Source organism: Rhincodon typus, chromosome 8, assembly GCF_021869965.1.
Source record: "Rhincodon typus isolate 14 chromosome 8, sRhiTyp1.1, whole genome shotgun sequence".
Taxonomy (NCBI): Eukaryota; Metazoa; Chordata; class Chondrichthyes; order Orectolobiformes; family Rhincodontidae; genus Rhincodon; species Rhincodon typus.
Window position 1 is genome coordinate 32,765,163 of NC_063339.1, and position 27,390 is coordinate 32,792,552.

The following is a 27,390-nucleotide window of genomic DNA, read 5'->3' on the forward strand; positions in this document are numbered from 1 at the left end:
GACACGCGTAGTGTCTCCCACCCTTCCACCTCCTCTAACCTGATAATAACGACTAAGTATGGTGAGCAGGTAAGCTATTTGCATTTTTTTCCCCTCATCTCTGTTATCTTTCGGGGTGGTCACCGAGACGCCAAATCCTCTGGGAGCGGGTCGGAAGGCAAAGCCGGAGCCTGTTTGAGTATATAACGGAGTAAACTTACTGGTGCAGCAAACACTGCGAAACTAAAAACAAACTAATTAATTTTAAATAATTAACTAAATAGAGATGGCAGGCCAGGTGATGTGCTGCAGCTGTATGATGTGGGAGCGAGCTGATCCCATTGAGAACGGCAGTGACCACATCTGCAGCAAGTGTTGGCTGCTAGAGGAGCTCCGGCTCAAAATTGATGAGCTGGGATCCGAACTCCAAACACTGCGGCACATCCGGGAGGGGGAGAAATACCTGGATGCTGTGTTCCAGGAGGCAGTCACACCTGGTAGATTAATTAATGTTAATTCGATCAGCGGCAGGGACAGCAGTGTGTGACTGCAAGTGAGGTAGGTAGAGGGACCCTGCAGACAGGAACACAGGAGCCGCAGCCCTTGACATTGTCCCACAGGTATGAGGCACTTGCTCCCTGCGTGGATGAGGAACAGGGCTGCAGGAAGGATGAGCCAACTGACCATGGCACCGTGGTCCAGGAGGCCATTCAAGAGGGGGAGCAAAGAGACAGATTGTAGTTGTAGGGGATAGACAGTATCCTTTGCGAGCAGGATAGAGAATCCCGCATGGTGTGTTGCCTGCCTGGTGCCAGGGTGCGAGACATCTCTGACCGGCTTGAGAGAATACCAGAGAGGGAGAGGGAGCGGGAGGATCCAGTTGTTGTGGTCCACGTAGGTACCAACAACATAGGCAGGACTAGGAAAAAAGACCTGTTTCGGGATTATGAAAAGCTAGGAACAAAATTAAAAAACAGGTCTTCAAGGGTCATAATCTCTGGATTGCTGCCCGAGCCACGTGCAAATTGGCATAGGGAGGCGAGGATCAGGGGAGTAAACACGTGGCTAAAACAGTGGTGTGGGAAAGCGGGTTTCCTTTTCATGGGGCACTGGCATCAGTTCTGGGACAGGAGGGATCTATACCGCTGGGATGGACTCCACCTGAACAGGGCCGGGTCCAGTGTTCTGGCGAAAAGGGTAAATAGGGTGGTTAAAAGGACTTTAAACGAGTAAGTAGGGGAGGTGGGGTGGGGGGGAGTGAGTGTAGAGGGAGAATAACAATTAATGTAAGGCAAAGCAGCAGGTTAGCAGGTGACGAGGAAGCTTCAACTCCATTGAAAATTAGGAAAAAAGTCAAAGGGAAGGAGAACTCAAGAGCTGTTAGTAATGGAGGTGATAGGACCCAAAAAGAAGGTGCAAAAACTGGCATAAGGGCACTTAATTTGAATGCTCCGAGCATTCGAAACAAGGTGAATGAGTTGACAGTGCAAATCATGGCAAATGGGTATGATTTAATGGCCATTACAGAGACATGGTTACAGGATGGTCATGACTGGGAGTTAAATATCCAGGGGTATCAAACTGTTCAGAAGGACAGACAAGAAGGTAAGGGAGGTGGTGTTGCTCTGATTTTTAAGGATGCTATCAGGGCAGTAGTGAGAGGTGATATAGGTTCTACTGAACAAAACGTTGAATCCATTTGGGTGGAAATTAGGAATAGCAGGGAGAAGAAGTCACTGATAGGTGTGGTCTATAGGCCACCAAATAACGACATCGTGGTGGGACGGGCAATAAACATAGAAATAGCTAATGCATGTAAAAATGATACAGCAATTATCATGGGGGATTTTAATCTACATATCGATTGGTCAAACCAGGTCGGTCACGGCAGCCTTGAGGAGGGGCTCACAGAATGCATCCGCGATAATTTCCTTGAACAATATGTAATGGAACCTACGAGGGAGCAAGCTATCCGAGATCTAGTCCTGTGTAATGAGACAGGAATAATTAATGATCTCACAGTTAGGCATCCTCTCGGAAGGAACGATCACAGTATGGTCGAATTTAAAATACAGATGGAGCGTGAGAAGGTTAAATCCAATACCTATGTCCTGTGCTTAAACAAAGGAGACTATGAAGGAACGAGGAAGGAGTCATGAACCCATGACTAAGGCAAAATGGGAGCAAAAACTTTATGGTGGGTCAATTGAGGAACAGTGGAGGACTTTCAAAATGATTTTTCACAGTGCTCAGCAGAAGTGTATTCCAGTGATAAGGAAGAACTGTAGGAAAAGAGAGAGCCAGCCATGGATGTCTGAGGAAATAAAGGAAAGTATCAGATTGGGAAAAAAAACACATACAAAAAAGCAGAGTAGTGGGAAACTAGTAGACTGGGAAATCTTTAAAGGCCAACAGAAAGCCACAAAAAAAGTTATAAAGAAAAGTAAGATAGATTATGAGAGTAAACTAGCTCAGAATATAAAAACAGGCACCAAAAGTTTCTATAAATATGTAAATCGTAAAAGAGTGGCGAAGGTAAACATTGGTCCTTTAGAGGATGAGAAGGCCAATTTAATAACTGGGAATGAGGAAATAGCCGAGACATTAAACAGTTATTTCGTGTCGGTCTTCACAGTGGAAGACACAACTAACATGCCGAAAACTAGTGGCAAGAAGGTTATAGCAGGTGAGGACCTAGAAACTATCATTATCACTAAGGAGGCAGTGCTGGACAAGCTAATGGGGCTAAAGGTGGACAAGTCTCCTGGCCCTGATGAAATGCATCCCAGAGTACTAAAAGAGGTGATGGGGGAAATATAGCAAATGCACGAGTAATTATTTACCAAAATTCACTGGACTCTGGGGTGGTTCTCGCAGATTGGAAAACAGCCAATGTGACGCCACTGTTTAAAAAAGGAAGTAGACAAAAAGTAGGTAACTATAGGCCAGTTAGCTTAACTTCGGTAGTGGGGAAAATGCTTGAATCTATCATTAAGGAAGAAATAGCAAGACATCTGGATATAAATTCTCCCATTGGGAACACCCAGCATGGGTTCATGAAGGGTAGGTCATGTTTAACTAATTTGGTGGAATTCTTTGAGGACATTACTTGCGTGGTGGACAATGGGGAACCTGTGGATGTGGTGTATCTGGATTTCCAGAAGGCATTTGACAAGGTGCCACACCAAAGGCTGCTACATAAGATAAAGTTGCACGGTATTACAGGTAATGTATTGGCATGGATAGAGGATTGGTTGACCAGTAGAAAGCAAAGAGTAGGGGTAAATGGGTGTTTTTCTGGTTGGCGGTCAGTGGCTAGTGGTGTGCCTCAGGGGTCAGTGTTGGGACCTCAATTTTTTACAATTTACATAGATGATTTGGAATTGGGGACTAAGTGTGGTGTGTCAAAATTTGCAGATGACACTAAGGTGAGTGGTAGAGCAAAGTGTGCAGAAGACACTGAAAGTCTGCAGATGGATATAGATAGTCTAAGTGAGTGGGCAAAGGTCTGGCAGATGGAGTACAATGTTGATAAGTGTGAGGTCGTCCATTTTGGTAGGAATAACAACAAAATGGACTATGTTTTAAATGGTACAAAATTGCAGCACGCTGCTGTGCAAAGGGACTTGGGTGTCCTTGTGCATGAATCGCTGAAGGTGGGATTGCAGGTGCAGCAGGTGATTAAAAAGGCAAATGGAATTTTGTCTGCCATCGCTCGAGGGATGGAGTTTAAAAACAGGGAGGCTATGCTGCAGCTGTATAGGGTCCTGGTGAGGCCACACCTGGAGTACTGTGTCCAGTTTTGGTCTCTTTACTTGAGAAGAGATATACTAGCACTGGAGGGGGTGCAGAGGAGATTCACTCGGTTGATTCCAGAGTTGAGAGGGTTGGATTATGAGGAGAGACTGAGTAGGCTGGGATTATACTCATTGGAATTCAGAAGAATGAGGGGAGATCTTATAGAAACATATAAGATTATGAAGGGAATAGACAAAGTGGAGGCAGGGAGGTTGTTTCCGCTAGCAGGTGAAACTAGGACTAGAAGGCATCACTTCAAAATAAAGGGAAGCAGATGTAGGACTGAGTTCAGGAGGAACTTCTTTACCTAAAGGGTTGTGAATCTGTGGAATTCCCTGCCCAGTGAAGCGGTTGAAGCTACCTCGCTGAATGTTTTTAAGGCAAGGCTAGATAAATTTTTGAACAGTAAAGGAATTAAGGGTTATGGTGAGTGGGCGGGTAAGTGGAGCTGAGTCTCAAAGATCAGCCATGATCTTATTAAATGGTGGGGCAGGCTCGAGGGGCCAGATGGCCTACTCCTGTTCCTAGTTCTTATGCTCTTGTGACATCCAACAATCTCAATCACCTTCCTTTGTGTCAGATATGACTACATCCAGCAGAGAATTTTCTTCATTAATCTCATTGATTTTCACTTTTCCAAAGCTCCTTGATGCTGTACTGTCAAATACAGCCTCAATGTCAAGGGTAGTCATTCGCACCCCAAATCTACTATACAGCACAAGTACTGGATGATTCTTATATCAATGGATAACTCTAACAAATTAATATATAACAAGTCCCATTTACTGGATGATAAGGCAAAAGACAATTTACTTTGTTCCTTCATGGGATGTTGGTGTCGCTGGCTAAGCCAGCAGCTACTGCCGATACCTAATTGTCCTCTCCTCCCATTACCTTTTGTCCTCTTTTCAAAGGCTGTTGAGAAGATGAAGATTTTTTTGTATCCTGTTCTTCTACAGATTGTGTTTTCCTAGTTTCTAATGGCATTGTTTGTTCAGAGTCCTCAGAATCTAGCTTTTTCTTTTTCTTCATTTCTCTGGAAAATCAAAAGAAATTCATTCCATCATACCTCCTCTTCCATGTCAAACACAGTAGTGCAAGCTAACCTGGATAAGACCATGAGACCGTAAGACATATGCGCAGAAATTAGGCCATTCGGTCCATCGAGTCTGCTCTGCCATTCAATCATGGCTGATAAGTTCCTCAACCCCATTCACCTGCTTTCTCCCCATAACCCTTGATCCCTTTGATAATCATGAACCTATCTATCTCAGTCTTAAATGTACTCAATGACCTGGCCTCCACAGCCTTCTGTGACAGTGGTTAATCTATGGAATTCACTCTCTGGCTGAAGAAGTTTCTCCTTATCTCCGTTCTAAAAGGTCTTCCCTCTACTCTAAGGCTGTGCTCTCAGGTCCTAGACTCTCCTACCAATGGAAGCATCTTCCCAACATCCACTTTGTCCAGGCCATTCAGTATTTTGAAAGTTTCAATTAGATCCCCTCTCATCCTTCTAAACTCCAATGAGTATAGTCCCAGAGTCCTCAAACATTCCTCATGTTAAGCTTTCCATTCCTGGGACCATTCTCATGAACCTCCTCTGAACCCGCTCCAGGGCCAGTACGTCCTTCCTGTGATATGGGGCCCAAAACTACACACAATACTCCAAATGTGGCCTGACCAGCACTTTATAAAGCCTCTGTAGTACATTCCTGCTTTTATATTCAAGTCCTCTCAAAATAAATGCCAACATTGCATTTGCCTTCCTGATTACTGACTCAACCTGCAAGTTTACCATTGAGAGAGTCATGGACTGGAACTCCCAAGTCTCTTTGCACTTCAGACTTCTGAATTTTCTCCCCATTTAGAAAATAGTCCATGCTTTTGTTCTTCTTACCAAAGTGCATGACCTCACACTTTCCCACATTGCTAATTCAATATCAACTAAACTCACTTTCAACCAGCCATTGAACATTTGTTTAACTTAGTCAATGAATGTATCTTTTTTATTCTTCCTGTTTTAATTCCGGCTAACTAAATACAATTTCTGATCTCACTGAAAATAAAGAAACGCAAAAAAAAAAACGGCATCACGATACAAAGAAGATCCTCAAGTTAGTGCTTCAAACTGAATATATTCCTTTATGAATGAAGTCAACTGGATAACACCTGGTTTAAACAATCAGTACGATCAACAAATTTACTTAGTTCATCAGTGCTTTTTTAATGAAAACCAAACAAAATAGTTTCAAGTCATGAGATCTTATTACTAATCCCACATGACAAAAATTATGTAAGTATGGATATTCTATCAATGATGGTATAGGCACATATCAGGTAAAAGCTTTATTTTACAAAACTTCTAAATGAAACTCACTTCCTTTCTTTGACTGACAGGTGTTTCCGACCTTGGGATTTCCCGTCGACCTATAAAAGGAAACAAGCTTTTGACATTGATCTAATTGGAGTTTCCAAAGTTACAAGTGACACCCTTAAGCTCTATAACATTACAAATAAAGCACAATGTAGAACAAACTAATTATATATGTTTATCAAAAGTATAATTAAAAAGAAAATACATTGAGACACTACATAAATGTCATTAACACAGCCAGTACAAAACAAAAACATTTTAGTATATTTATTAATGAAAATGAGTCTGAGATCTGTCAGAAATATTACAATTTCTCCATTGTTAAAATATGAACTATATGCCTTCCTCGTTCCTTTCTAGAGTCCAAGTTAACTCATCTATAAAAAAGCCGTACACAGATCAAAATCTTCATCGATGTACGTCATTCAGCAAAATTGGCAAATTCAAAGAATTCTCACTCCAGGGAATGTCGTGAATGGGGCCGCTGAATTGTGAATGTACATACAATAAAGCAATGATATGGACCTGGAGTCTATACTGGGGAAGTGGGCCATGTAGTACAATTCAAAAACTGTCCTTTCATGCTGCATGTCAAAATTTGAATCTACCCAGGTCACAGGATGGAAATCTTATGTTGGTACTAAGCAAAAGGTAATGCTACATTACATCTTTAGATAACTTTCATGATCTAAAAATGCTTCTTGCTGACACTGTATTTCCACATTTGGAAACACATTAAATTCTATGGCATATATATTTGTCAACTTCATGAAAGGAAATCTAAATGATTTTCCAATTTCAAATTTATGAAGTGTTTTCAACCATTCAGTTTTGTTGGTTCCTCATTGAGTACCTGGAAAACATTTTTTAAACAATAACTTAAAATTGTGGTTGAACGTTTTCAAGCTTGCTTCAAATCTTTGAATTCGTCAAAAAAAGAGACAGGACATTTCAATTTTGACATTTGTCAGACACAATGCTATTCAGCTTATCTTTGGTTAAGTTACTTGTAACACAAAAACTAAGTGAACCACATCCCTGGAAACAAAGTAGAACACCATTTGAATTCCAGTTTGTGTAACCTATTTGAAGGAAACTACCAATTCAACGTCAGTCACCACAACAAGTATGTTTCTTCTATCAATAATACCAAACCTCAAACTTAATTCACTTAACAACCGCACAGACCATAGGGACAGATCCCAACAGACTGAGATGTATTCAAATCTAGATCCAAAGGTGAAAAATTAACATTCTAACTCATTGCAATATTCAAACACAGTAAAACTGGATTTAATAAAAAACATTATAAGCACCCTAAAGTTAAACTAAAGTCATATTTTACCCATACTTCTTCAATCAGTTCTTCTTTCGATGTGTTATGTATCTGGAAAGATCTGTTGAGAAATAAGATTTAATACAATATGTTGAATAATCAGATCTGTTTTATTATGATGACTCTTAATGATCCCATAATGGTTTGGTTATATGAAATATAGTTGCATAATTTACATTTTAAAACTTGCCATAATATTTCATTTCCGCAGTATCATTAATAAAGACTGACCACAGCATTCAATTCTGGACACCATGTTTTCTCACAAGATGATGATTTATATGAAATGTTGCCCCCTGATTATTAGTAGCTAATGTATTGAACAGGTGTCAAATTGGCATCTACGAGTTGCCTTTCTCATCAGTAAATAATAAAGGTTAGGCACTGTCAGAAATGTGATCTCAAAACTCATTCACACAGAGTAGAAATTTTGTTCATTTATCACTAAATTTACATGAAGAAATGCACAGTACATAAGCTTGCTTTATTGGTTGAGAGTGTCTTACGTCTACAATTACTGCTAATGTGCTTGCAAAGTAAGCATGCATATCTGGTGGTAGTGCAAAGCATAAGTGAATTAGTGATTGTGGCTAAAACAGTGTGACCTTAGACAAAACTGTGGGTAATCAGTAAGTGCCAGTGGATGACATTGCTCCAACTGGCAGTAAACAAAACGCCTCTAATTCCAGCACACAGAATTTAAGTATTTTAGGTAAGCAAGTTTACACTTTAAACATTAGACCATCGTTAACTGTGGGATGTGTACCAATTATTTATAGCAAAAATAAGAACAGCGGCAACAGAAGCATTTATGTGCGTATCTGATCTGGGTCATGGGCTCAACGTGTTAGCTCAATCTATCATAACTTCACCTCAGGACCTGCACATGAGAATCAAGGCTAACACTCCGATGCAGTAGTGAGGGAATACTACACTGTCAGAGGTTCAGATATGAAATGAAATCAAAGAGCTGGTATAGAACCTCTGAAAGCAGAGTTGGTTAAAACAGTTAATGTGGGTCTTTGATGAAAAAAGAATGAAAAAAAAAATCAACTGATACAGAAGGAATTTAAGGTGATTTATTTTAGTACAAGGAACTATGTTCAACATCTGCTACAAAAATAGATCAAGTCACTGCTACCATGTGTTTGTTTTCTAACTGCTTAATAAATCTGATTAGCAATTAAAGCTGAAGGCAACAAAATTTGTTTTTATACAGTACTATTAACAAAATATTCCTCAATGCCCTTCACAGGAACATTATAAAACAAAACACAACACAGGATCACATCTGGAGATATTTTGCTAGATGATCAAACATTTGATCAAAGAGATAAGTTTTGTGCAGGAGGTGGGATGTTAATGGCAAAAGGGGAGTAAGAGAGCCAGGGAGGTTTAGGGATGGGATTCCAGACTTGGGGACCAAGCAACCAAAGACGTAGCCACCAGATGTGCAGCCAGTAAAAATGTGAATGTTCAGCAAGCACCGTTAGAGAAATGTAGACATCTCAATTGTATGAAGCTGAAGAAAATTACACAGTTAGGGAGGTAGGCAAGGATATGGAGAGATAGTGTAATTATTCACCTACATTTGAAATCCATAGGATCTTATTAGGAGATGGTGCACAGCAAGTAGCTGAGATAATCTAAAAATGATTCTGTTTATTGCCTGAGCATGCTACAAAATTTACTCATGTTATAAGAATAAGTAAACATATTCTTGAAATATAAGGAGATAGAGTTTTAATCTGAGAGTAGCCTGATTCATGTGTCAAAAATAGACAAAAAAAATCCTATAATTATGGCAACCTTTATAAAACCTACAAATAGTCTAAATGAAAGTTACCTCTTTGATTGAAGATGCGACAGATCAATAGTTGTATCAGGATAACTAAATTCTACATTTTCTTCTTCATCCTGATCTGCCTCAACCTTCTGCGAATCTCCAGAATCTTTCAGATCATTGTCTTTTTCAGCTTGTTTGTCAGATTCATCTTCAGCATTGTCCTTTTGGCCCTTTGCAATCACTAGCACCTCTTTGCACTGCTTGTTATCAGCTTCTGTACTGATCTCTTTTTCATCATCACTACTGCTCTCATTGTCCTGTTGATCCTCTGCATCTCTTTGCTCCTCTTCATGCCGCTTGTTTTCAAATTCAGAACTGGTTTCTGTATCATCATCACTACTGCTCTCAGCATTGTTCTGTTGAACCTCTGCAACCCTGTGCACCTCTTTACACTGTTCATTTTCAGCTTGTGTAGAAATCTCTTTGTCATCATCACTACTGCTGTCATCATTGTCCTGTTGACCTTCTTCAATCCCCTTCATTTCTTCACACTGATTGTTTCCGACTTCTGTACCAGTCTCCTTGTCTTCATCGCTACTGCTTTCATCATTGTCTGATTGGGCTTAACAAAATAATTTTGAATTAAAAATATGCACAAGTCATAGAGCCATATATTAATGAAGACAATCACATTTTATGATGTAAGCTAAAAATTTAGACAATGAAGCACGGATAGATTAACTGCACAATTAAAACATTCAATTTACAGCAAGTCAAGTTTAACTAATATAGATTGTGTGGTTAAACAATATTCTGATGTTCTCCTCTATACCAATAAAGCAGTAAAAATTATACTCCTTTTTTGGAGTCATTCTGGAAAGATTTATAATATTATCAAAAGATAGTTTACTCGCCTTTAAGACCATAACTTTATTTCTCACTGCCTGACAACTCAATGGCTTGAATCATTGCATTTCAAAGTTATGTTTCATACTTGTTAAATGCTATGGCAGGAGCAGATTTTCAGTAAAAGAAAAGGACAAACTGGAATCATGGCCCATTTTGGGGTAGTAATGAAGCAGGAAACTGTCAACATTGGTCGTCATAATTGGTCGCTACTTTGAAACTGGGAGAAATTTTGCGAGTCTGCACATGATGGGTAAACACAGAAATCCAGAAGTTATTATTGATGATTCTATGCTTTACCAAATGATGCAGTGTTGAAGCTCCCAGTCTGCAATGGTTTATAAATTACTGAGCAAGTAAGAACTTACTTTAACACCAAAAACTCACATCAAAAACATTTGAAACAAGTGACAACTTGTTGAACAAAATGTAACTTTTTATTGATATACTAAGTTCATAATTATTACTTAATTGTATTTGAAAAACCAATTTTGAAAATCAGTTAAAGAGAAGGCGCTGGGGAAGCTGAAAAAAAAATCAATATTTTAAAATCACTTTAAATTTAAGTTTAATGTTTCCATTTCTACTTTAATTCCACATTTATGTACAAATTTTGATCTTGCTGTCTAAAGTGATGCATTAAATGATGATGATTGCCCAAGATAATATAGTTAAAACATTCTAGTATTTAAGATATAACCTACGAACTATAATCCAGATTCTTCATAAAAGTTATTAAAGTTCTGCAGAAGGAGATGCCATTGTTTCAACCAACTGCCATTTTGCAACAATAGCCTTTCTGAAAAAGTTACGTATGTGCTTTTTATTATAGTCACACAGCATATTTTTGGGCTTGTGCAGAATATTTTTAATGTATTCCTGTTAGACATATTATTCACATCATAATTCAGCGAGGGGACCAAAAATATATGGTAAATTAGGGTCAGTGAATTTTAGTTAGCTCAATTTCTATTTATCACCTGATTCATCCTTTCTCTTTCATATTTCTAAAGGTAATTCAAAGGGTAGAATTATCGAGCAGCCGGACAGTGGCTGTAAAGTTATGTATACATCACACCATGCTCATTAGAGACTTTAGAACAGATTAATGCTACTGGTATCACTCACAAAATGATGCAGAACAAATGGCAATATTTCATGGTAAAATTAGGCTATAAGATATAGATGCAGAATTAGGCCATTCGGCCCATCAAGTCTGCTCCGCCATTCAATCATGGCCAATACATTTTTCATTTTCCTGCCTTCTCCCCATAATCCTTGATCCCCTCACCAATCAAGAACCCATTTAGCAATAGATGCAAAGCTGAAAAAGCACAGCAGGTTAGACAGCATCCGAGGAGCAGGAAAGTCAGGTTTCGGCCCAAAACATTGACTTTTCTGCCCCTCGGATGCTGTCTGATCTGCTGTGCATTTCCAGTTTCACATCTATAGACTCTGGCTTCCAGCATCTGCAGTCCTTACTGTCACCAAGAACCTGTTTATCCCTGTCTTAAAGAAGCTCATTGACTTGGCCTCCACAGCCTTCTGCAGCAATGAGTTCCACAAATTAACCACACTCTGGCTGAAGAAATTCCTCCTCATCTCAGTTCTAAAAGGTTGTCCCTTCACTCCGAGGCTGTGTTCTCAGGTCCTAGTACCTCCTGCTAGGGGAAATATTTTGTCGTCATGTCCATGCTATCCAGGCCTCTCAGTATTCTGTAGGTTTCAATCAGAGTTCCCCCCTCATCTTTCTAGACTCCAACAAGAGTCTTCAAACACTCTTCATATACAAGCCCTTTATCTCCGGGATCATTCTTGTAAACCTTCTTTGGACCCCCCTCCAATACAGCACATCCTTCCTTAGATACAGGGCTCAAAACTGCTCACAACATTCCAAATGTTATCTGACCAGAGCCTTATCCAGCAGTACATTTCTGCTCTTGTATTCTAGCCCTCTTGAAATGAATGCTAACATTACATTTGCCTTCCTAAACTGTCAGCTATAGCTGCATGTTAAGGTTAAGAGAATCCTGAACTAGGAATCCCAAGTCCCTTCGTGCTTCAGATTTCCAAAACCTTTCCGAGTTTAGAAAATAGTCTACGCCTCTATTCTTTCCAAAGTACACAACCTCACATTCTATCTGCCACTTCTTTGTCCACTCTCCTAGCCTCTCCTACCCCTCTTCCTCCACACTACTGCCTCCTACCTATCTTTGTGTCATTTGCAAACTTAGCAACAATGCCCTTAGTTCCTTTGTCCAGGTTGTCCAGTGTATAGTTGTGGTCCCAACATTGACCTCTGTGAAACTTCACAAATCACTGACTGCCATCCCGAAGAAAACCCTTTAATCCTCACTGTCTGCCTTCTATCAGTCAGCCAATCATCTATCCGTGTCAGTACCTTGCCCCTAATGGGCTCTTATCTTATTTAGCAGCCTTCTGTGCAGTACCTTGACAAGGCTTTCTGGAAATCCAAATAGATCACGTCCACTAGCTCTCCTCTGTCTAACTTCCTTGTTAGCTCCTCAAATAATGCTAACAGATTTATCAGGCATGACCTCCCCTTGACAAAGCTGTGCTTGCTGAGCCCTACTTTACCATGCACTTCTAAGTACTCCTCAATTTATAAAAAGGACTCTTAAAATCTTACCAACAACTGAGGTCAGGCTAATGGGCTTTTAGTTTCCTGTCTTTTGCCTCCACCCCTTCTTACACAGGGGTTTATATTTGCTATTTGCCAGTTCTCTGACTCCAGTGATTCCTGAAAGATTACCACCAATGCCTCCATAATCTCCTCAGCTATCTATTCCAGAACACTGAGGTGTAGTCCATCTGATCTGGGGAATTTATCTGCCTTCAGACCTTTCAGTTTCCCCAGCACCTTCTCCTTAACAATGGTACCTACACTCACACCTCTGCCCCCGACTTTCAAAGTTCTGGTATGCCAGTGTTTTCCACTGTGGAAACTGATAGAAAGTACCTAAACAGTTCTTCCACCATTTCTTTGCTCCCCATTATTACTTCTCCAGCCTCATTTTCCCGCTGTCCAATGTCAACACTTGCCTCTTACCTTTGAGATCTTAAAAAAAAAAACTTTTTCCACCTTCTTTCATGTTGCTAGCTAGCTTACTCTCATATTTCATGTTCTCCTGCCTTATTGCTTTTTTCAAAAAAAGTTATTCTCTGCTGTATTTTAAAGGCTTCCCAATCTTCTAGCTTCCCACTAATCATCATCACATTGTATACTTTTTAACTTTTTCTTTTATACTGTCCCTGACTTCCCTTGTCAGCCACGGTTGCTTCATCCTCCCCACAGTAGGTTTCTTCTTCCCTGGGATGAATTTTTTATGAATGCAATTTTAAGAAGGCTCAACTGAACAAATAAATTTTGAAAACTTTTCAGAATGTTGCGTCATATAATTTTATGAATCAACTTTCTTCATTACCTAAAGGTACAGTATCCTCAGAAAATAGTTCCGATGTGCTGCTAGTTACTGTTTCCATGTCTTCATCTTGCACTTTTACCTTCCGTTCACCTATGTGCCTGCACATAAATTGTTCATCAACCTAAGCACAAAAAAACTCCTTGAAATGTAGTTAGGAAGTAATAAATTATCAAGCAAGATGCTTGCAAATGTTCTCTTCTTGAATATTTTTCAGTACAAGTACAAATTTCCACAAAAAAAATCAACAAGTGTGAGGTGATGCATTTTGGGAGGTCAAATGGAAGAGATAAGTATACTGAAATGGATGGACACTTAACAGCATTGATATACAGGTGGATTTTGTGGTCCAAATGTAAAGCTCCCTGAAAGTGAGAACAAAATGGATAAATTGATAAAGACGGCATATGGCATGCTTTTTTCATCGGTCAGGGCATTGAGTATAAAAGTTGGCAAGTCACTTCGCAACTGAGCAAGACTTTGGTCAGGCCACATTTGGAGTAGTGTGCACATCTGGTTGCCACACTTTAGGAAGGATGTAGAGGCTTTGGGAAGGTACAGGATATTGCTTGGATTGGAGTGTTATTAGCTATAAGGAGAGGTTTGACAAACTTGGGGTTGTTTTTGTTACAGCGCTGGAGGCCGAGGGGCGAACAAACAGAAGTATATAGAATTATGAGAGAAATGGATAGGGTGGATAGTCAAGAGTCTCTTGCCCAGGGTGAAAATGTCAAAACTAGGGGGCATAAGGTTAGAGGAGGTAAGTTTAAAGGAGACGGCAAGGTTAAGTTTTTCCTTAAACACAGGGGATGGTAGGTCCACAGAAGGTGGTAGAAGTGGTTCCAATAGCAGATATTAAGAGGCATTTAAATGGACAGATGAACAGGCAGAGAATAGTGATTTATGGACCACGTCCAGGGAGCAGTTTAGACATGTGGCCGAAGGGCCTGTTCCTGTGCTGTGTTGTTTTATTTTCATGTTCTATGTAAACAATCCTAATAAGTTGGCTAATTTATAAATTAAGAAATAAGTTGAAAATGAGAATTAGTTTGCAAAGTGAATTCACATAACAGCAAAAAAAAAAGTTCTTTCTAGTGGCTGCAAGAATTCTACATCTGATTTAAAGACAACCTCATACCACTCCTATTAGGCTTGACTTGTACAACAAAACTACCCCTCATATGACGCTAATTGAAATTTCACTCCAGAAAGGCTACATGTTGTGGAAATAAAAAAATTCATACTAGTTTAAAATGGAATGGTTTTCTAGAAGTTGGAGCTAAATCACAAGACTAAAGACAGTTTAACTAAAGTAATTGGGGACAAAAAAAAACTAAGTATAACAAGTCATCAACGTTAACAGGTCCAGTTCATCTCTTTCCATCCAAGAAAGATGATGGACACACAGCAAACAAATCTATTTATTTGGGGTGTTCATTTGGCACATCTTCGCTGATAGTTGAAGAAGCCAATCTCAGAGCCGGATTCTATAACAACTGAAGTTACCAAATACAAGTGGATTGTTTTTGGTATTGGTGTCTGTTACCAAGCCGGTGTAGCCAGTGGACATCACTGAGCAGCCAGTTCACAGAAGATGTTCTCATTTTCCTCTGTCGTTGGCTATTGACTCCCAGGTGCAACAGTCAATACCAAGGAGCTTTCATGTCACACTTAGAAGTATCCTTGAACAGATTTTTGGGCATCCTACTAGTTTTCTGGCTTTGGCTCTGGCTGCTTCAACTTTCAGAAACCCCCTTGGAAGTGTCTGCAGCAACAAAGCCAGCTCTATTTGAGGGCTATTGGGAGCTCGGAGTTTGAGGGAACTACCATTTCATGACTTTATCCTGTTTGCATATTCCCATAACACACCACAGACTCCAAACAGTAAAACTGCCGAGTTTCTTTTCTCAACAGCTGTAAATCATAAGTGTTTCACATCCATATAGCAAGGTGCTGAGAACCAGGTTTATTAACAATCAGCTTGGCCTGAATGGTCAGCTTGTTGCTATTCCATGTGTGTTTACGTAATGTCCTAAGTAGAAGGGCAACGGTTTCAAAAGATGTTAAAAAGACATACAGGATGCTAGGCTTCATAAATAGATGCAGTATGCACAAAAACAAGAAAGTTATGATGAAATGTTGCAACTGCAGAAGGTTGTACAGTTCTGGCTAACCAAGGCAGGATGTGATGGTTTTAGAGAGAGTTCAGAAAAGATTTACAAAAATGATTCCATAGATGACCAGCTTTAATTATGTGAATAGATTGCAAAAGGTGGAATTTATTTTTTTGCCTTAGGGAAGGATATCAGTGTATTTGATGGAAGTGTTAAAATCAGGAGAGATCCAGTCAAGACAGGAAATAAATGCTGGTCCAACCAGTTAGGCCCAGATCCTATTACTGAATTGAAAAAAAGGTGGAAAGAGAGAAACTATTGCTGTAAATGTTGAGGACCAGAAGATACAATGTAAGGTAAGTGGCACAAGAACCAAAGGCAATATGAGGAAAAACATTTTTACACTGAGTGGTTAGGATCTGGAATACACTTCATGCAAGTCTGGTGGAGGCAGTTTTAACTCTAGCCTTCAAGAAGGTAACTTAATATCCACTTGAACAGGAAATAAAATACAGGCCTTACAGAGAAAGGGAACAGAAACAGAATTAGCCGAGTTATTCTTACAAAGAACCAGTACAGACAGAACAGGTCAAATGGCTTGCTACCATACTGTAACTATTCTATAACTGGGCCCACTCCATTCAGTTTCCAGTTAGTGCAAGAAGAATTGGAGGGCAGGGCTGTGTCTGAACAAACACCTTGCATTCCCAGACAGGCCGCACATCATAGGAATTCCAGCTCCTATATTAAATGACACTGTAAAAATACATTCCTTGCAAAGTGACTTACTATTACACTTCAGCACAACCACCATAGTTAAGGTGCCAAAGTGTGTTAGATTTTTTCAGTTTTCTTCTTTTTCCACCCTAAATTTCTAGAAAATATTAATACATTACCTTAAACAAAAAGCCAAATCCCATCATAAGATAAGAAGGCGGAAGATAGTTCTTTTTACCTGGAAGCACAAAGTAATGGTACAAACATTATTTTGGAGATCAAGTACTAACTAATAATAACAACACACATCTGCAAAGCATTACACAACCAAATCAGATAAAGAAAATCATGCAAATTATCATCATGCTGAAGACTTTTTCTTCGTCTTCAAACCTTTCCACATTGAATTAATAAAATTATTTTAGCAAAATCAAAATAATTTGTAACCTACCTGGCCTTCTAACTTTATATGACTATCTGGGAGAGGAATCAATATCTTTACAAAAAGCATTCTCTTAAATAAATTAAAATTTACAGTTAAAAATGATTTGTGGTAGAAAATCTTAACAGATTGAAAATCAAAAGTAATGGGAATATCATATTAGTAATCAAAATGTCAAATTATCAAGCTACTAATCAAGGTGAATATCAGTAACATTCTACTTACCTCTGATCATGAAACTTCCTGTGGTCAGGTATTCTCCTGTAGGTGCCGTTTTTGATACCTGAAGGTTTAAAGGTAGCACATTTATGAACATCATTTCTACATTTGCTTATGGTCACTTTGAAACCAGGTGTAAATAAAACAATGTGGTACCACCAACTAGTGTCAGATAATATGGAACAAGCAGCTCAACATCTGCAGTTTGGCTGTCAAACCTTTCTGACTACATCCAGATCACAGAACGATGATGTAAAGATCAAGGCCAGGACATTTTTTCTCCCCCCAATCAAAAAAACACCTACAAAAAGATTGATATGAAATGTCATCCAGATGAAACGTCACGCTGAATTTAGAAATGGCCAGATTGGCAACGTAAATCATTATGCATGACCCTGAGGAATTTATCATTTCTGCTAGCTTCAAAATTACTATTTGCAGTGCCACATCAGTGTGAGAAAACATTTTGCTGATCTGTTTTAATTGGGCAATCCCTTAGTTGCAAACAGGGGCCAATCTAGGTACGAGATCGAGAACTGACATGACCTAGACTAGGGGTAAGAACTTGAAAAAAACCAGGCATACAGGTCTAAATGTCTTTATCTCAGCTGATGTAGTGAAGTTAGCGTGAGTCCGAGATCAGATCTTATAGGCTGAACAAAACCTACTTTTCCTCCTTCACAAATTAGCTCTAAATAAGTGGTTAAAAAAAAAAAAAAAAATTTGCTTTAACATAGGAAGCCCAAGCCACAGAAGAGCGGTTTGATGGGTTGGGAAGGGAATGAGGATTGTAAAAGAGAAATAACTTGGTGTTTACCATCATAGAGGGTAGGAGGCCTGTTCACAGCTGCACTTACCCAAACAAGTAGTTACCAATCATTGCTACGTAGTTGTGTGAAAGTGTCCAGCAGAATCCAGGCACTTGAGCACAGGAAGAGAATAACTTCTTTTGAGAAAAAAAATGATTTTTCTCAGAGAGTCGATAGGATTTAGAATTTGCTTCCTGGGAGCATGCTGGAGGTGGACTCCATACAAGGTTTTTCAAAAAAAAAAAAAGAGCTGGATATATATTTGAAAGTGATGAATTTAGAGGACTATGGATATAGGGCTGGAGAGCAGGACTAGCTGGATTGCTCTTTCAGCAGACGGTACAGACATATTGGGTCGAATGGCCCCTTCTGTACTGTAAAATTCTGTGACTCTATAGAAGGAAAGTAATTTGATTGAACCTTCCAGTGAACAGCCGTTCCTGATCCAGCAGTGCTGATACTGTTGGGAATAAAATGTGACACACAAACTGGACTGAAAGGGAAAATACTTGATAACATACTTTAAAAAGCATTGTAAAACTATGTAGCAGTAGATAATCAGAATAATAAGTTTAAATAATTTTACCTTTACATAAGGACATAAGAACTAGGGGCAGGAGTAGGCAATTCAGTCCCAAGTCTGCTCCGTCACTCAATTCCATCATGGCTGATGTCATTTTGGCCTTAACTCCACTTTCCTGCCCACTCTCCATAACCCTTAATCCTGTTACTGATTAAAAATCTATCTCCTCCTTAAATTTACTCATCCACGTTCCATCATCCACTGTGTTGTGAGGTAGTCAATTTGACAGATTTGTGACCCTTTGATAGAATTAATCTCTAGTCCCTAATCTCTAATTTAAATCAATGTGGTCTACTGACTGTTGAAATGGCCGATACCTCTGTGACATTTCAGTTAGGCCACAGGACCATGCACCCTGACCATTAGACAGCTGGTTGACGAGATTAGACTGGACGATAGGACAGGAATAGCTGACAAAGTAGACAGCTGACTAAAATTTTAGACTAAAATATTAAACTAAAATGACAGCACATGATGTGGCCTAGGGAGTGACCACACTAGAAAGGGTGGTGAAGATAAATGGCTGATGATTGCTAGTCAAGTTGTTTATTTCTGTGTATTAAAAGCTGTAACTCATGCTCAGAGTGAGTTCTGTATTCCTGTGAGTCTACCTAGAACTCCTTGCTTTTACTGGTAACTGTTTGTAATAAACCGCTCGATTAGCTTAAATGAACTCCTCTGCCTCAGAGTTATTACTGCCTCCGAGAAGGTCGCTCTTATACACTCTCACTCTTCAAAAGACAAACCCCTCAACTCTGGAATCTAGTCAATGTCCTCTGAACTGCCTCCAATGCAACAACATCTCTCCAAGTACAGAGACCAAAATTGCATGCAATATTCCAGGTGCAGTCTCACTAAAGGTCACTGTACCTGAAAAGCTGATTTTTTTCTTCACAGATGCTGCACATCTGCTGAGCTTTTCCAGCAACTTCTGTTTTTGTTGCAGTCTCACTAATACCTAGTATAGTTGCAGCAACAACTGTACTCCTTTAGCAATAAATGTCACAAATCCATTTGCCTTCCTTATTACCTACAGTACTGGCATACTAGTTCTCTGTGATTTGTGTACAAGGATACCCAGATCCCTGAGCACTGAAGCACTCTCTGAAGTTTCTCTCCGTTTAGAAATAGTTGCCTTTCTATTCTGCTGACCAAAATGGAAAACCACACACTTATCCACATTAAACCTCTTCTGCCAAATGTTGGCCCATTCACCTAACTTATCCCTATCCATTTGTAAATCTGTATTTTTATCTTTATTGCTACTTACTTTCCCACGTCTTTTACTATTACCTGCAAATTTGGCTTATAGTACCTTTCATTTTCACATTCAAGTAATTAACACGGATCTGTAAATAGTTGGGGCACAAGGACTGATCCCTGTGGCACCCCACTACATACATCTTGCCAACGAAAGAAATCATTTATCCCAACTCTCTGCTTTAATTGGTTAGCCAGTCGTCTATCCAATCTTATAAATTACACCCAACCCCCATGTGATCTTAACACATTGACATTTGCTTTTCTTTTTGCTAATATTGCTTATTGATTATTCGACCATTACTACCTACAAATCCTAACTAAACCAGGACCACTGCAAAATTTATAAAATAAAAATGCATAGATAATTTTCAAATATTTGTTTTGAACAGAATGTATTATCAATTAAATCTTATTTTGATTCAATAATAAATATCTTTACTGACATATGGTAGATTTTTATGTTCACCACAGGACCAGAATTTAGCATAAATGAATTGTCCATTCAACTTTTATCCCATCTATTTCAATAGGTAGGCAATCCACGCTGCCAGATTACTGACTAGCGAAAAGGAAAAGCAGCCCCACATATTTAGAATACTGTGTCAGCCACGTTGCACATTAAATCACAATATCGCTTCAGTCAGGAGGTTGAGAGTTCACGTTCCACTCCAGACGGTTTATGCACTGAAGGAATGTAGTACTGCCGAAATCATTCTCAAATTACATGTTAAAGTGAGGCCCATCTCAAGCGAATGTAAAAGATCACTATTTGAAGAGGAGTAGGGGAATTCTCCTCAATTAGAAGGTCAATATTTATGGTTCAAACAACATTACTGGACACTAACACATTGTTGTTTGTGTGTTCTTCCTATATGCATATCAGATGCTGAGTTTTCCACAACACTTCAAATGTGATCCATTGGCTGTGAAATTTTGGACCTCCAGAGGCAAGAAAGTACATCTTTCTTTTGTAGTCAAAAGATTAGCAATCTACTTTGACAAGAGAGGTTTCATGTGAGGACTTCCACAGTGTAATAGTGCAGAAAATAAAAGCCATGGTGGCTAATTACCTGGTTATGATAGACCCACCAAGCACTAGTAATTACACGTGCTTCCCAGGCAGCACTGTAACAAACTGCCATTGTGCCAGCTTCAGTCAAGGTACGTGGTGGAATTGGTTCACCTGTTTGTAAAGAAGAATTTCAATAAAATTGTTCATGTAAAGAAGCTTGGAAATCAATTTGCAACATTAAACAGTAAATGAATTGACCTTTTGGGTTCTTGATGACACAGCTGGTGGCACCGTGGAGATCAGCATGTACATAAATATCACCTAAAAGACAAAATTCAAAATGAACAAGAACCATGATAAAGAACAAAACAAAAATAATGCTACAACTGGCCTCAGTATTCCAAGGTTCAGGAAAAACAGTGAAAATGGTTACAGTTCCTACTCATCACCAGCGGGCCAGTGATCTACGTATGTGTGGTCATTTAAAAAGGATACAGCTTAGTTTTAATGCATTTTGGTTTTGAATAATTCATCAACACTTTTGACCCACAGGAATAATACAGGAAGGAGATAGGTAGAGGAAATATGTACAACCACTTGATAAATCCAGGATTATACAGATTTCCCAGAAATATGTACAGGTCCATAGTTAATTTCCTGGATCCCCAGGAGACTTGTACATGCCCATGGAAATTACAGTAGGTTCAGATTATCAGTTCTGAACAAGAAGTTAATGTTTTCAAAATAAGTCAAGCATGGTGAGAAAAATACTCGTCACAAAGCAGATGAAATACAAAGATCAGAATGCATTGCTTTAGTTCTACAGAGCAAGAACTGTCTAGAGTACTGCATTCCTGTCTGGGCACCAAACCTCAAAAACCTCAATCGCAGAATGATTCATAATTCACCAGAATGATACCAGAACTTTTTTAAAAAAAAAAGTTTTGAACACAGTTTACATGAATTTGATTTTAAAATATTACTCTTTTTCCTTCCAGTTTTGAAGTTTGAGGAATGATCTAAGAAAAATCTTAAATGATAAAATGATTCAATAAAGAATGTGTCACGAAGACTTCACCTTTCCTAATTTCAGTGGACTTGAGTTTTTAAAAAAAGCAATCAATAAAAGCCCAGCTTTCCTGTTCCTGAACAGTACTGGAACACTGCTCCAGCCTTCATCCGGATTCTCCTCCTGAAAAATGTCTGGAAGGTTGGCTGTGATTCAATGGATTGGCAGATCACATTCAATGGTTTGAATCGACTTCTACTCCATTGCTCAGATGTTGTAAAAGACTCAAATGCTAATGCAGTTGTTAAAGATAACAATATTCGTGTAAACGTTGAGTTGCAGTGGCCAGATGTTTAGGAAAACAGTAGGAAGTTGACTTATAGGGGTAATATTTGACTGGTGATAGATCAACTTATATGAGGAATATTTGAAGGTGGAAATCCACCCGCTCAGCTAACTATCTATTTTTGGTCACCAAATCAACTGATCACAAAGGTGACAGGTCAGAAACTGTCCCTACTAACTCCATCCCAAAGATGGCAGGAATGGAATCAAGAAGTATTTCTATTTTGAATTTTCATTGAGAGTCAGCCATTGTTGAGGTCAGTTGGCTCGCTGAGCTGGTTTGTTGTTCCGCAGACGTTTCATTACCCTGCTGGGTAACATCATCAGTGCAGCCTCCGATGACACGTGGTGTGTTTTCCCGCCTGGTTTTTAAACTCTGGAGTCCGTCGAGCTGGATTGCCTCATTTCTGGTTTTCCATTAGGTTAGTCAGCCATTAGGTTTTGTATACTAAATTCATTAAATTTCTCAAATTCAAAATCAAGAGGCATATAAAATTATACAATTTCAATTTTCATCACAGTACAGAAAAGAACACTACTTATTTGTAGAACATGCATTAAAATTCATAGAAATTATTTTCAACCCCTCATCTTCAGGACCAAATATCCAATCTGCATCTTGCATTATTACGTCAGACAGATCAACATCATCTTCAATAGCAGTCATGTCATGTCATCAGCCATATTAATCCACAAATAATCATCTGTACTATCAAGTATACTGAATGTCCGATATTTCTTGAACAATTTGATGATAATCTCGGCTCTGATTTTATCCACGTCCTCCACACCCCATGCAAAAAAGGTTGCTAATGTCAGAGCTCATACGCTGCAGCCCTTGGTGAATGTCATCTCTTCTCCAACAACCCGATCATTCCACTTTTTCTTCACTTTCTCTCTGAACAACTCCTTTGAAAAGGCATTCAATGATCTAATGGGCTGACCAGCCATATTCAAAGTCACAGCAATATCACTGCTGTTGAAGTTAGATTGCAAAACATCAACAAGGTGTGATCTGAACATATCTCCAATAAGAAGCGTTTTCTTTGTATAATCCTATAGTCAGAAAATTTAAGCTCTCCTCAGCCATATTTTCAAGCTGCGTTCATCCATCCATCCTTTATCATGTATGTTGAAGATTACTCCTTTTGAGAAATACTGTTTTTTCTCTTGTGTACAATGGCAACAGTACAATGGTGAATTTAATCCTTTCATGTTGCTTTCCATAACAGTTTTATTTCCAACTTTGGTCACTGTTTAATTGACTGACATGTCAAAACTCAACAATGTTCCAAATACAGGCCAATTTGTATCCATTTTTCTGATATGCTGAAATTCAATAAGTCTACTGTCAAGTTCTGCCGGAAGATGCTATGAAATCTTGATTTTTGTCCCTGTACAAAATGTTTCTCTTCATAAGACCAGGTACACCATCCAGGACTAACTTTGAGATCCTCAATGCCCAACGTTTTTTACTTTTTCCAGGGAAAATTCAGATAAATCCACAAGAAACTGAGCATGCATTCTGGTGATTTTTATGGACCTATTTTGCGACTTCATTTTTTAACTGCAGTCATAAGCTAGGCTTTCCTGTATTTGCCCATTTATTCTTGGGCACCTAACTGGAAGATGACTTCCAACCTTTAATGCTCTGATATCTTAAATTACCTAGATGCTATATAAATATTAGTCATCTCTGGGATGTATGTTATTTCAGCTTAATATTATATGGTCATATTAAAAAGGGAAGGTTTGGCAGGAACGCAGAACACACCAATGAGAACTTATGTGATATATGAAACGGTAAGGATTTTTGGTCAAACATTTGTGCAAGATTTTACACAAGATCAACTGTTACTTGAAAATATATGGCACTTAAGTTCCTATTAAGAAAAGTCAGCTGTGGTAGAATTATTGTAAGCAACCCCTACTAAAGTAAATGCTAATTAATAGCAATTTTTTATTTTAATAAAGAATTGTTATTTGCAAATGTACTATTTGGGAAACTACAGAAATAGAGAAATTTGCCAAGAAGCCCAAAGCATTCCCACTGCCCATGAACTATATTCTGCTAGTCATGCCAGTGACATCATTCCATCCCATGCGCTCATATTTACTGTGTTTATTTGGGCGCCGCCTTGGTTTTTTTCCCCCACTGGCAGAGCATTTCACAAACTGCACAGGAACAGAATTATGCTCAAGAACATTCTGGAGTTATCAAGAGACTCAGCCATGGAAATAATTTCTCTGCAGTTTTTTTTAAACGTGGTTCACATCTCCTAAGTAACTAACAATTTATGTGGGGAGTGAATTCCTACCCTTGCCCAGGCCCTTTCTTTGCACAGGTTGCACATAAATAACTCTCATAATATTTTAGATACTAATACTTTTCAGTGGAGTAAATAGGCACTACTTTAATTTGCCAGTCCCTCCCTGGCAGAGACTAAGCCACAATTCACAACCTGGTTTCCTGTTTGATCCGGAGAGGAATTTCCAGCCCAATAACCTGCTCTGTAACTGTGACAGCCGGTGTCCAAACAATTCATTAATTCCAGGAGTTAAACCTCCCACCAAGCCATTTACTTTTGATTGTGTTCTTGTCTCTACCCGTTTTAACTTATCCACACTTTGTTGTATCTAGATTTCATTAAATACGCTTAAATTCATTTGAAACTCTACTGTCCAAATTCTGACTCTTGCCAAGCTTCATTCAGACATTAATCTGCTCAATGGCCTACAATGACTGCTGGCTCAGCAACATCCTGATTTTACAATTCTCAACTGTGTGTTCAAATCCCACTGTGACCCCAAACTCCCAATTTCTAGCATCCTCAGCTGTACAACCTTCCTAGTTCTTGTCATACACAGTCATACAGCATGGAAGCAGACCCTTTGGTCCAACTCATCCATGCTGACCATGTTTCCCAAACTAAATTAAATTTCTATTTGTGTGTTTGGCCCATACCTCTCTAAACCTTTCCTAATCATGTACCTGTCCAAATGTCTTTTAAGTATTGTAACTCTACTTGCGTCTGCCACTTCCTCCGGCAGTTCATTCCACATACAAATTGATTGATTGTCACATGTACCAAAATACAGTGAAAATCTTTGTTTACAAGCCATACAGGAAGATCACAGTAAGTGAAGGATGTATATATCAAGACTTAGAGGCATACAGGTTCTATTGCACAGGGCGTGCGCTAGGCGAGATCGACATTAGCAAGATCAGCGTTATTGGAGGCTAGAGAGTCCATTCATCAATCTGATAACAGCCAGGTAGCAGCTGTTCCTGAACTTGCTTGTGCGTGTTCAGACTTTTGAACATTCTGCCTGATGGAAGAGGTTGAAGGAAATCATTACCAGGGTGTGATGGGTCTTTGAAGACGTTGGCAGCCTTTCCACGGCAGCGAGCCATGTAAATGGAGTCCATGCATGGAAGGTTGACTTCCGTGATGGTCTGGGCTGTGCACACCACCTTCTGTAGTTTCTTATGGTCTTGGGCACAGCAGTTGCCATACCAGGCCCTTATGCACCCAACAGAAGGTTTTAAATGGTGCATCTGTAGAAGTTGGCGAGGGACCTTATGGCCATGCCAAATTTCCGGAGCTGCCCGAGAAAAAGGAGATGTTGTTGTGCCATCTAGACTGTCGCATCTACGTGGGAAGTCCAGGACAGGTTGTCAGTTATTGTCACTCCGAGGAACTTGATGCTCTTCACCCACTCAACCTCAGTTCCATTGATATAGATGGGGGTGTGTTCACCTCCTTTCTTTCTGAAGTCAAAAATCAGTTCTTTAGTTCTGCCGACATTGAGAGACAGATTGTTTTCATTGCACAACATCACCAAGTCCTATATCTCCCTTCTGTGGTTTGACGCGTAATTGTTAAGATATCCGCCCCACTATGGTGGTGTTGTCAGCAAACTTGTAGATGGCATTCGTTCGGAATTTGGCAACACAGTCGTAGATGGTTTGTGGTTGCTGATCAAAGGGGGTCTGGTGGACTGAAGTGCACCTGTTTCAATGAAAGAAGTGTAACAGGGTAAGGCAAATGAACTTAGAGCTTGGATTAGTACTTGGAACTATGTTGTTTTTACAATTACAGAAACTTGGTTACAGGTGGGACAGGACCGCCAGCTTAACATTCCACGATACAGATGTTTAAGGCTGGATAGAGGGGGATATAAAAAGGATGGGGGGATTGCACTACTTGTTGAGGAGTATATCACAGCTGTACTGCTAGAGGACACCTTGGATGGCTCATTCAGCGAGGCAATATGGAACAGGAAGGGTGCAATCATATTGTTTGGGGTTTACTATAGGCCTCCCAACAGCCAACGGGAGATAGAAGAACAGATATGTAGGCAGATTTTGGCAAAATGTAAAAGTAAAAGTAACAGGGTTGTTGCCGTGGGTGATTTTAACTTCCCATATATCGACTGGGACTCACTTAGTGCTTGGAGCTCGGGCGGGGCAAAGTTTGTAAGGAGCATCCAGGAGGGCTTCTTGAAACGGTATATAGATAGTTCAACTAGTAAAGGGGCTGTACTGGACCTAGAATTGGGGAATGAGCCCGGCCAGGTGGTCGACTTCTGAGTAGGGGAGCAGCTCTGCTGGTGAGGCGATGACCTAGTGGTAATATCGCTGGACTGTTAATCCAGAGACCCAGATAATGTTCTGGAGACCTGGGTTCGAATCCCACCACGGCAGATGGTGGAATTTGAATTCAATAAATATCTGGAATTGACAATCTAATGATGACCATGAATCCATTGTCGATTGTCAGGAAAAACCCATCTAGTTCACTAGTGTCCTTTAGGGAAGGAAACTGCCTTCCTTACCTGGTCTGGCCTACATGTGACTCCAGACCCACAGCAACGTGTTTACTCTCAACTGCCCTCTGGGTAATTAGGGAGGGCGCTGCTGGCTAGGCAGCAATGCCCTCGTTCCGTGAATGAATAAAGACAAAAAAGCTCGGGAACAGTGATCACATTTCAGTAAGCTTTAAGGTACTGATGGATAAAGATCGGTGTAGTTTTCAGGTGAAGGTGCTAAATTGGGGGGAGGCTAATTACAATATTAGGCAGGAACTGAAGAATGTAAATTGGAGTCAGATGTTCGAGGGTAAATCAACATATGGTATGTGTGGAGGGTTTCAAGTGTAAGTTGGTTGGAACTCAGGATCAGCACGTTCCTTTAAGGATGAAGGATAAGTACGGCAAGTTTAGGGAACCTTGGATAACGAGAGATATTGTGA

At 39.5% G+C, this 27,390-nt stretch overlaps 1 protein-coding gene across 1 annotated transcript in view; it reads right to left on the reverse strand.

Annotated features, from left to right (window-relative positions):
- LOC109922461 (ribosome quality control complex subunit NEMF-like) overlaps positions 1 to 27,390 on the reverse strand; it is a 134,024-nt gene that overhangs the window by 23,805 nt on the left and 82,829 nt on the right. The window contains exons 18-26 of the mRNA XM_048600086.1: positions 21,040 to 21,102; positions 20,840 to 20,952; positions 17,121 to 17,178; positions 16,633 to 16,691; positions 13,626 to 13,746; positions 9,334 to 9,895; positions 7,497 to 7,548; positions 6,155 to 6,204; positions 4,672 to 4,813 (exon numbers count right to left, since the gene is read on the reverse strand). Coding sequence (XP_048456043.1) covers positions 4,672 to 4,813; positions 6,155 to 6,204; positions 7,497 to 7,548; positions 9,334 to 9,895; positions 13,626 to 13,746; positions 16,633 to 16,691; positions 17,121 to 17,178; positions 20,840 to 20,952; positions 21,040 to 21,102 — 1,220 coding nt within the window. The remainder of the gene's footprint in view (positions 1 to 4,671; positions 4,814 to 6,154; positions 6,205 to 7,496; positions 7,549 to 9,333; positions 9,896 to 13,625; positions 13,747 to 16,632; positions 16,692 to 17,120; positions 17,179 to 20,839; positions 20,953 to 21,039; positions 21,103 to 27,390) is intronic.